The sequence below is a fragment of the Lotus japonicus genome, chromosome 1 (assembly GCF_012489685.1).
Source record: "Lotus japonicus ecotype B-129 chromosome 1, LjGifu_v1.2".
NCBI lineage: Eukaryota > Viridiplantae > Streptophyta > Magnoliopsida > Fabales > Fabaceae > Lotus > Lotus japonicus.
Window position 1 is genome coordinate 82,801,506 of NC_080041.1, and position 11,711 is coordinate 82,813,216.

At 34.0% G+C, this 11,711-nt stretch overlaps 1 protein-coding gene across 1 annotated transcript; it reads right to left on the reverse strand.

Moving 5' to 3' along the window:
• Positions 1–1,893: 1,893 nt before the first annotated feature.
• LOC130722077 (uncharacterized) lies at positions 1,894–4,823 on the reverse strand. The gene is made up of 6 exons (XM_057572699.1): positions 4,605–4,823; positions 3,990–4,172; positions 2,939–3,902; positions 2,485–2,696; positions 2,316–2,409; positions 1,894–2,075 (listed from the first exon to the last, which is right to left on the reverse strand). Exons 3-6 carry the CDS (start codon positions 2,978–2,980, stop codon positions 1,953–1,955), a joined length of 471 nt encoding a protein of 156 aa, XP_057428682.1. The 5' UTR covers positions 2,981–3,902; positions 3,990–4,172; positions 4,605–4,823; the 3' UTR covers positions 1,894–1,952.
• Positions 4,824–11,711: the final 6,888 nt, after the last annotated feature.

Sequence of the window (11,711 nt, forward strand, 5' to 3'; positions counted from 1 at the left end):
GAGAGAAGATTTTGCAACGCAGGGGAGGGATTGTTTTTTCTTTCTTTCTCTGTTCTGGGGGTGAGAGTGGGTTTGAATGGTTTATGGGTTCTCGTTTGGGGTTGAATTGAGAAAGAAGAAGATTGAGAAAATGAAAAATAAGGTGAGTTTGAGTTTGTTGGGTTCTGGAGTTCTGGTAATTAAGGTTTGAAGAAGATGAAAAATATGAAGAACACAAATAAAAGTGGGGTCTTTATTGAGTTTACTAAATAAAAGTGGGGACTTTAAGCAAATACTTAATGAATAAGGATAAATTAGAAAATAATGTCAAGTCATCACTCACATATCCATATCATCTTAAGTATACTCATTTTATTGGTACATGTCATTAGTGTATGCTACACTCATTTGAATTCATGGGTACCCAAGTAAGCACCCATGATAAGTTACATTGAATGAGTGATAACTAAATTATGTGACATAATCCACGTTATGGTTTTTTTTTTGACGGGACACGTTATGGTTAATGTTTGGATCTTATCAGCTCTAGTAAAATGACATACACAAAGGCATAAAAACTTGAAAATACAATATTGTCTTTACTTGAACCAAATTTTATATAATTAATTACCAATAGTAATTAAAAATTTGTCATTGTAAATCTTATTTAACATGTTTTAAATTTTCGCCCCCCTTCTCTAATTTTTCTGGTTCCGTCCAGGGTATGGACTATGGACCCATATACCTAGCTTCACTATAATTCGTCACACAATTCTCATATAATAAGGGATGATCTTCTCAAATTTCCAAACATATACACTGAACAAATGGTTAAATGATGATGATTTAATTGGCAAGAGAATGGAAGCTAGTATCTCCGGGGACCGCATCACTGTTGCCAAATGTGGAACCAACATCTTATTATGGTCCGGAGCTTCTTTGGAGTTGGCTTTATTCTGTTTTCACGGCCCACCTAAAAAAGCAAAGGGTATGCACCAAAATTAACTTTTGTACAACTAAATAAAAGACACACATGCATACAAACATGTAAGACAAAGGGTAGTCTTGGATTTCGATGGTGGAGACTAAATGCACGGTGAGTATTGATTTTAGATTTCAAGTGTTTCCAACATTCAAAAAAGAGAGAAAAAATGTTATATGTGTTTGGAGAATCTCCACATTCGGTAGTAATTGGAGTAATCTACAAGTGAATTAGATACCATATTTTTCACTAAAAACCTTAAATTATTAAGTGTATAAGTCATCTTATTTATAAAGTGTTGAACATTTTCATTTTCATCCAATATGGACTCTTTTTTTCTCCACACTTGACATCCAATAATTTGCGCTTAAATTATAAGTAGATATAATTTAGGTTGAACAGAATCGTAGGGTCCTCCAATGTTCTTTGGTGGAGCTTTGGGCTATCTTAACAATTACAAGGCTCTTAGAACCGAGGTATCTCCAAAATACTTATTGAAAGCACTACTACAGAAAAGGCTTTTCGCCACGGTTCCGCACGCCCTTTAGCCACGGTTTAACCGTGGCGATAGCGTGCGTGGCAATTGCTCAATTGCCACGGTTCAAGGGCGAACCGTGGCAATTGATTCTCCTATTACCACAGTTCGTAAAGGGTAACCGTGGCAATAGGGTCCACATATTGCCACGGTTACACACTTAATCGTGGCAATAGAGTTCACATATTGCCACAGTCAAGCGTGTAACCGTGGCAATATATGACCTCTATTGCCACGGTTTTTTAACCATTGCAATATGTTGTACACCTGGTCTGTGCAATTTCCACGGCCAGATTTATGTTTTTTTTTATTGGACCTGGTTCACATATTCTAGCAGCCTTGAATAACAAAACAATACTAAAAAAGGAAAATTTCTCACAAATCTTCAGCCACACGATGATCAAATAAGTACCTTAAATAAGAATATACAAATCAAATACAATGTTAAAAAATTGTTTATCTAAGCCAATAAAATTTTGCCAATATACAAAGCTTTGTTGGAATTAGAATCGGATCTAGCTGCATCCATAAAGACGCTAGGGAGAATAGAGTATCTGCAACAACTTGCCATAATGCACACTGCAGCAGAAAAACAGAAGTCCATCACCAACAGCACAGTAGAAGCCGAAACAATAATTACTACAATGCCAAATTTAAACAGTGCAAACACAATTTTGAGCAACATTATGTCAAAGCCACCACTTTGTTTACATGCACTTTGTGATAAAGCTAAAAATAACCAAACCCTTTTTGTTCTAGGAAGAACATGTAGCAAGTAAACCAGAAGTAACATAGGAAAAAAAGGGAAATGCATGTCACCTGTTTAGGCCTTGTCATTATTGTAGGGCCATGAGTTGTATATCTTTGTGTTGCTACTTTGCTCTGTTTGAGTTGATTTTCCATGGGACCAAGCCTTCAAAAACGCAACACACAAGGTAAGAGGGAGGAAAGTTATATAATGAAAAGAAGAAAAACAAAGAATCAATACCCCACTTGCATCATTTTCCTCTGAGATAATGGGCAATCCATAGTCACTGAGCTTTGCCATCCAATATCACTAAGAAAAATATTGTTAGTCTTGAGTCGATTTTTGAAGAAACCTGGTATCATTCCAGTGTGTAGGAAGTGGATAGCGTTGGGAATACTAACTAGAATTGTTAATCTCTCTGACCAATTAAAAAACCTTGCTAGAATCATCTCCTGAAATATTATGTTGAAAATTAAATTTAGTGCACAATGTAAAACAAACCCTCCACAAATTAATTTGTGACAGACCAAAGTTCTACATTCAACTTTCAAGGTTATAGTTTCATAATTTCGTAAATTTATATCTATCACTCTCTTCATAAACATGATACATTTTGATAGAGGTCCTCCTATGACCATTATGACTTAGATTTTCAGTAAATATTAGTAAAGATAAAGAAGCATTCTACACTTACTAGAGAGATAGGTCTAGAAATTCCCATTTGAGACACATTCATAAATGAGAAAGACTTTTGACTTTTGAGTCATTATGCTCTCCCATAACACCACCAATGCAGTGCCCCAAGAGTGCTACCAAATGCTAGTGGCAAAGCTTTGCAAGTAAATCCAACCTCAGCTTGAAATTCCTAATGAAATACCTTTATGACAAAGGTAAACACCTTATTAGTACCAACATCCCATTCTCCAGTTCTCCTCTGTAAAGCTGCAATATCAGTGAGAAATTTCCATGACCATCTATTCTGATAAGAACAAAGGATAGATTCATATTGAATAATCAAATGAAGATAGTTAATTGAACAATCTATCTTGAAGCATGTTGTCTATAGTTTTGTTTTGGAAGGCCAAATAAAAAATATATAATAAAAGAAAGGAAAGATGAAGGTTGTAAGTGTACAGCAAAAGAGAAAGGAGAGACAAAGAAGAAAAACAGCAAACAGAACACAGTAGAACACAAAGACCACCACTAGAAAAAAACTACCACATGCAGCAATGAACAATAGTAAAATAGCCAGCCCTGCCACTGGCCTACTCAATGCACAGCCAGCCAATGAAACAGCAAACAGAAAGCTCCTTCTCAACCACGACCACAACAGCAACCAACAGAGGGAAAGTGCAACCTCAAGCCACTGAATTGTCTCCTCACAGCATCTATTCCCAAGCACAGGCCAAGGTTCAAGGTCCAGTCCACTGATGAGTAAGAGAAGTCCCTTTTTTTTTGCATTTCAACCAATTCCAAGACCTGAACTTTATTAAATCCATCAACTTATTTTGCAGGTTGTCTATAGTGAAGTGAAAAAAGATGAAAATACCATAAACCAAAAGAAAAAACACACAAAATGGAATCGAAGTATTGAAGCAAACCTCTGTCCCAAAAGACAGACCACCACTCATAAAGTAATCCTCCAAGTGAATCAATTGCTGCCAAAGACAAACAATGCAAGTCAGGTATACATCAAACTACTTCACAATAACAAAAATGATAAGAACAAATGCCTCCAAAGTGACCTGCCATGGATAAGATGTAACACTCTCAGTGGAACATGCATATAGGAAAATCTCATTATCCTGACAAAAACCCATCAAGAATTGAAGCAGTGTGTTAGTACTGGCTTCTTCCACTCCGCCTCTGCCTCCCCTTGGTGACCAGTGTTTTCCCTCTTAAATCCTGAATCTTCACTTTTCTCTTATCTGAAAGGCGAAACCCAAACAAAAAAATTTTATTCAAGCTGAGAACACACCAAAGAGTTTATTCACCTGTACTTTGTACACCACCATAAGTTTAGAATCCTCATTAGGAAGAGATAGAGCAACAATAAAAGAGAAAATGAGAGAATCTGAATCAATATCACACCAATAAACCAGAGGGAGCAGGAACAACGCACCCAATTTAGCCAAGTACAATAACAGCGAAAAAAAATTCTTCTAGTTGGAAGAATTGCCCTAATTCAGGTCTAAAAGGATCAGATCCAAACGACAAGAAATTCCCAGGAAGAAAATTTATTTTTTCTTCTTTTACGGCAAAATACCCATAATTTTTTTCCAGTTTGGGGGTTGCTGGACCATTGAACAATTGAATTCGGTTGGAGAAAAAGAAGATGCGAGAAGAAGAGTGCATGGTACCTGGTGAGCAGACGGCGACGTATTCGATGGTCGGAAGAGGGGTGGGGGCGGTGGAGGGTCACGCTCCGATTTGAGGAATTAGGGCAAGAGAGAGAACGATTGAGAAGCGAGAGGGAGAAGAGGAGTGCGAACAGAGAGGGAAGAGAGGGAACAGAGAGAATAGATCGAGAGAGTTAGGGTTTTTCTTTGGAGAGTAGGAGGGAAAAAAAACGAGAGGACTGGGGGTAAGTGAAAATCTCAAAAAAATTATCTATTGCCACGGTTCCTAAAAAAAATTTTAAAATAATGTCTCATTTTGCCACGGTTCCGTTTATAACCGTGGTAACTGACCTTTTGCCATGGTTCCGCCTATAACCGTGGCAATTGAGGCGTGGCAAAAGGTCTTTCCTGTAGTAGTGAAGTGATTCTCAAGTTACTGTGAAGCTGATTAGGTAGCGTTTGGTGACGGAACAGAACATGACAGAACAGAACGAAATGGGGCAGAACAGGATGGAACAGGACAATAATGTTCTATGTGTTGTGTTTGGTAACTCCAAGTCAATAGAACAGAACCATGATTTTAATTACATATATAACCCTACATGTTTAATATTTGATTGACGAAAACAAATTGAACTCAATTGAACATTTTGCATAGAAACAGTTTGTTATTGCTTACTTCATGAAATAATCACTTATTTCTTTAAAATAATCACTTATATATTGTTTCAGTTGTTTCAGTATGCTATTGAAAAAAGCAGAAACCTAATTATCTATTTAAGCTATTTTAAGTGTGTTTGTTTAGATTAAAAAATATTGATTTTTAACTATAATTTTTTTAAGAGATTTTGAGAAAAGCATAAGTTGATTCGTGTTTGACTACTCTAATTAAAATCATTTTTTTTATCTCCCCTCATCTATCATCATAGATTTTCATTATAAGCTAAAGTAACTGTTTCAAATAATTTGTTTTCAGCTTCAGCCGAAACAAATACAAAAAGTGATTTTTTGATTAAAAGTGATTTTTTCAAAATAAGTTGAATTAAACGCACTCTAATTGGCTCGTTTATCATTGCTACAAAAACTGATTTTACTTTTGAAAAAATAATTCATTTTATTTTAATTAAGTTGATTCGTGTTTGACTACTCTAATTAAAATCACTTTTTATCTCCTCTCATCTATCATCATAGGTTTTCATGATAAGCTAAAGTAACTGTTTCAAGTAATCTGTTTTCAGGTTCAGCTGAAACAAACACAAAAAGTGATATTTGATTAAAAAGTGATTTTTTAATTTAAAAAGTGATTTTTTATTAAAAAGTGATTTTTCCAAAATAAGTTGAATCAAATGCACGCTAATTGGCTCGTTTATCATTGCTTACAAAAAGTGGTTTTACTTTTGAAAAAAATAATTGATTTTATTTTAGTGATTTTTTTGAAAAAGTATATTTTCATTTAACTTTGTCTACAAATATAATATAATAAGTGCTTTCAATTTTATAAGTGATTTTAAACTGTTTAGATACATAAAATTTCAAATATAAATTATGGGTATTTTTGAACTTGCAAAAGTTTTAAGAGAGTCTTCCGTTTCGTTCCCTTCTGTTCCACCCTTTTCCAGGGAACCAAAGTGTCCCTGGAGCCTTTTGTCCTGTTCCGTTCCATCTTAAAAACACGATAAACACAGAACGAAACCCATGTGTCATGTTCCGTTTCCTTCCCACCTGTCTACCAAACGCTACCTTAATAATGATTACGCTAGTTTTCATTCTTATATATCACTACCCGTACCATTTTTTGCTTTTAGCAATAAGGTATATGCAACAAGTAAAAAGTGTTGCTAAAAGTGCTTCACGAATTAGTTTGTACATGTTGTAAAAAATAGTTCAGTTTAGACTACATATTTATAAGAACTCTAAATAAGTGTTTCCTATGTAATAATTATTTCTTAATATCCACAATAGATTATATTTTCTCAGTGTTATTAGAGAGCACAAAAAACTAACTACAGAAAATGAGATAGTGTCGACAACTATTTTGGGCAGTTGTGAAAAACTAAAGCTGTTACTTATTGTGTTTATGACCACAATTTTCAATTGTTGCGAAAAATAAAAAATATTGTCATGTATGCATCGATGGTGAGTCAAATTAGAGATGGATGAAGAAGGATTTGGCTGCATGAAACAAATTTCTTATTTTTAATATTATAATTCTTTCTACTTGGATAATTATTTAATCATTAATATCTCATGAGCTTTTACATCAATTTTTAATGAAAGTAATAATTGGTAGGAAGCAATTAAATTCATACTAAGTTAGACCTGTTAAGAATGTACAATTAAGAAAAGCTAAGAAATTTAAAAAACAAGAGCAAAATGGTGACGAACATTGCACAATTTCCCGGGTACTTATTTCATTACAATTTATAGTTACTGAATCATAATTCATACAAGTGATACAATCCTATTATGTGAATAAATAATGGTACCTTCCGAGTTTGGCGACTTTAAACTAGGTTTGAGAACGAGTCACACTTAAATCCTTTAAGCTCAAATCCTTAGAACGTGAGGGATTGTGTACTCTACAAGTTTGGCTCAAATGTCATATCCTCTTCCTCAGCATTAAAATGTAATAATGACCGCTCTTGATATGGGAGGCAGCCATAACTCCCCTCGTCCCCTATTATAAGTCACTTTTACCCAATTCTCTAGGATTAAGAAAAATTGTTAAGAGCAATAAATTGTAGTTTTTTAAAGACACTTTCCAAAATCACCCTCATATGAAATTCTCTCTCCATATTAACATTCCACTACCTTTAAACTATAAGGGTCTTGGAAATCAAGCAAAATTTTGGGAACATAAAAATTCTTTGAATGTGAAGTATTAAATATGAGGGTAAACATGGAAAAATATAATTAATGCCCCATAGATAATGTAAAATAACTTATATTATGAGACAAGAAAAACTCAAAAAGAGTGACTTATAATAGGGGACGGAGGGAGTAGCTAATGATGGCAGTTAATAATTTCATCAGTGACCAATGAAAAATCCCAGCAAATTAAAGGCCAAGACGAGTCTTTAAAATGGAGTCTTAGCCCAACCTTTAAGGCATCTTCACTCACTACAAATTTTAGACCCTATGGTTAATTAAGTGCTTCAGTGCTCTCTCAAGCATACATCCGAAATTTGGAGGGAGCAATATCAAATAATGTGTTGGTTTAGTTGTAAGAAACTAGATCATTTTTAGGATGAAAGAACGAATTCAATTTTCGAAAAAGACATTTGTTGAGAGAAACTTACAACTGTTTCTCAAACGGTAACAACATTTATTAAAGACAAAAAAAATCAATAATAAGTAATGTAACTACTTTTAGGTTTTCTAAATACCTCTTTTGATTGGGCCTTATTTAAAGACTTCTAACCCAATATTTCTTTTACCATTGGATGAGAAGTTATTCCGAAATTAACTACTAATTGTAGATTTTGTTGGACGGAAATTGATTATGTGCATGCAAAATATAGTAGGGTTTGATTCCTAAATTTTTGTAAATGGAAAAAAAATTCATTGATTAATCTCCTCTTATTTAATGTGCTGATTGTGAGACGAAAAATTAGTCTCACAGTTGTCAAATTTAAACAAATATATCTTGATCAATACAATATTGGTAGAAGAGAAATCAATCAATCAATATATATTAGAAAAAGAAGAACTTCCATCAGTCTGATTAAATGACATGTCATTCTCACGCTAATTCTCATTAAAAAAAACTCACGTGTCATTCTCATAAAAAAAATTCACGTGTCATTCTCACGTTAATTCTCATAAAAAAAATTTCCACGTGTCATTCTATTAGATAGCTTCTTTTCTGTTGTGTTATTTTATCTTGAAATCGAATTTTAAAAGATTTACCCTAATTATCTAAGATTTACCTACATTTTTTAAAATTAAGATTTACCTAGATTACTCCTTACTAATTTTATTTCCAAAACAAATCTTGAAACCGTTTTCATTAACTCTTTAAATTAAGAAAAGTCTCAAGCATAATTTACTGCATATTTACAGCAATCCCATGATTTCTCATTTTATTCTTTCTCATGATCTACAATATAAAAATAAAATATGTAGTGTTGAGATTATAATCCATTAATTTTTTTTTAAAGATTTCCCCTAATTATCTAAGATATGCATCAGCCATCTCCTCCCTTATATATCAATATATATTAGAAAAGAATTAGATAACTTCTCTTTTGTTGACATGTGTTCTCTGATTCTAAAACAAATCTCACAACCAAATTTTAAAAGATTTGCCATAATTATCTAATATTTACCTAGATTACTCCTTACTAAATTTATTTCATCAATCTTGATTTAAATAAGTTATAAATATGTTTAATTATTTTGGGGAATTAAAACAGTTATTATTTGATGGATACGGGGAAGATTATAATATTTGATTTGATTGGTTTCCAAATGTTTAAGAAAATGAAAGGTTTTAATAATCATTCCAGAAATAAGAAATTATTATAGAAAAAAAATGGGGGAAAAGGGAATTTGAAAGAAGGGATGAGGAGAGAGAGAGAGAGGGGTTGGGGGGGGGGAGGACAATTAATGGGGAAAGAGGAAAAATATATAGGAAAACCGAAAATTTAAAATGTCAGATGAGAGAAAAGAGAAATGAACGAATTGAGGAAGAAAAAAAGACAATTAAGGGAGAAATAATAGAGAAAGAGGTGAACACATGTTGGGAACAACTTAAAAAAAAAAATAGATAACTTAGAATTTAAAAAATAATAACCTGAAACGAACTCGCATTATCACGTTCATGATTAATTGATGTATTAAATATAATAGACATATTGTTGCACGGGAAAAAAACAATTGGACAGGCATGTGCGCGTATATATAATAATCCACGTAGGATTTATATATACATCCATATATAATTCCTCAAGATATCAAAAAGGCTAAAGCGCGCATATATATCCTGGCAAGAGAACAAATGTTTCATTTACGTACGTGGGGGGAAGCTTTGCTCAGAGCGCAATATCCATCAAAAGCAGAAGCTGTGGGCATAATTTCATACAGGGTTCAGATTAAAGAAGGAATAATTTTGACTGCAGCAAAAGATCACAGATATTGGAGTCCAGATTTAAAATAAATTCACTGTCCTGTGAGATGTCAATGAAAAGAAGAAAAAAGAAGAAGCATATTGCGATACAAAGTGGAAGGAAGCAGGCTTGACCCACAAAGAGAAAAGAAGAGGAAAAAAACAGCTTTATGGGGAGTGTGGATGAGGTTGCATGATTGAACTGAAGTAAAACTCTCCTCTCCATCTAAAATTCACAACAATCTTTTGGTATGTACAAATATACACACACTTAATTCAAAGGTTGCTCCTTTCACTTTTTGAGAGGGAGATAATGGGGAAAAGCAAGAAAGAAGATAGGGAAATTAAAAAGGCATGCAAGGGGCCTGGCATGAGTATGACAGGACTAAGATCTTTGCGGTGGGAGGTGGTGGAAGTGGAGGAGGTGGAGGGATTGAATGATTATAATGACAATAATAATAGATTGAAAGATAGATAGTTATAATCATGGGCGAAGCAGATTCACTTTCCTCTTTGTCATCACTTTCTAAGGCATGATTAGAAAAAAAGTTCATCGCCAATCTTCTCCACCTCATTCAAAGAAAATAAAACCACTCCCTTCCTTAGTCCTTTCTTCCCCAAATAATCTTTTCTTCATAAACCAATTCCACCTCCACTTCATAGATATAATATAAGTTAGAAATGAGAAATATGATAGATGATGTGATAAAAATACAATATAGAGAAATAGAAAGAAAAATGTGTAAAAATGAGATGGAAGAAAAATAACAGTTTGAATGAATCATTATTCTTTCTTCCCCTCTTCCTCCCGCTCCCCTTTACAGTGCTAAAAAAACTTATCTAAATCATTCGAGATTTATCTCAGGTAAAATCATCATAACTTAAATGGTCTAATTACATTTTGACATCTGTCTTTAAAATTTCTTACTCATGGCGCATGTAAAATATTATTGAATCACGTACGATTAAGGTTATTTTGCACAATATTTATCATATATAGATGATTTAGACAACTAGTTTACCTTGTATAAAATACATCATGTGATTCATGTCATTTTAAAGTATCAATTTGAGAATAGTAATTAGTGATAGAATTTAGGCCTTTTCCTTATTATGATTGAAACTAAAATTCTTGTTTCTAAATTCTAAACATGATTAAAGGAATAATTATTTTTGTTTATAAATGATGGGTGAAGAGCTAGTGTGTCCATTTATTAATATTATTTTTCCACAAGGAAACATATGCCAAAGTCGTCAGTATACTAATGGAATCATGATTTTACATATAAATTTTATTTTGCCGAGAATTCAGTTGCATGTGTAGATGATGATGAGTGGGTTTTCTTATTTGCTTTCATGGAACCCAACCCCACCACTTCAAAAATTTATTTTCTTCTCCCTTTTGTCTGATTAGTTTACTATTTTTTGGCTTAGGGTGCTTCTTTTGTTGTCAACGTTTTTTTTTTTTTTTTTTTTGTCAATTCAGCACTTTCTATTTTCTTAGTTGTTGCAGTCTTGGGTAATAATGCAAAAGGGCCGAGGGGTTATTTGAGAGTTTTATCGTGATAGAAGAGATATTTGAAGCCCAAGCCCATCTCAAAAATAGATCCTATCCAAGCGAAAAAGCCTATGTAAGATCCGGACTAAAAACTTTCTCTGCTAGGGCACAAATAGAGCAGCACCGTCTGCCCCCCTCTGGGGGTCTCCTCCCCCATTTGGGGGTCCTCCTCCTCTAGGGAGGCATTTTTCTACTTGGTAGTAGCTGTTCTCCCACATCAGGCGAGTTTCTTCCACATTAGGTGGATTTCTTCCACATTTAGTGGATTTGTTACCCAAATAAGTGGGTTTTTCTTGTTTTAGTTTAGGTTCTTTCCTCTTTTCCTTGGCCTCTGCCACCGTCCTCCTCCACCCTCCACACATGCCTCCATCTTGGCCATCTTCGCCGCCTCCATCTTCCACCGCGGAGCTTCTTCAGATCCGGCTCTCAATCGATAGATCCAGAGGAAGCAAAGTCTCCGGGG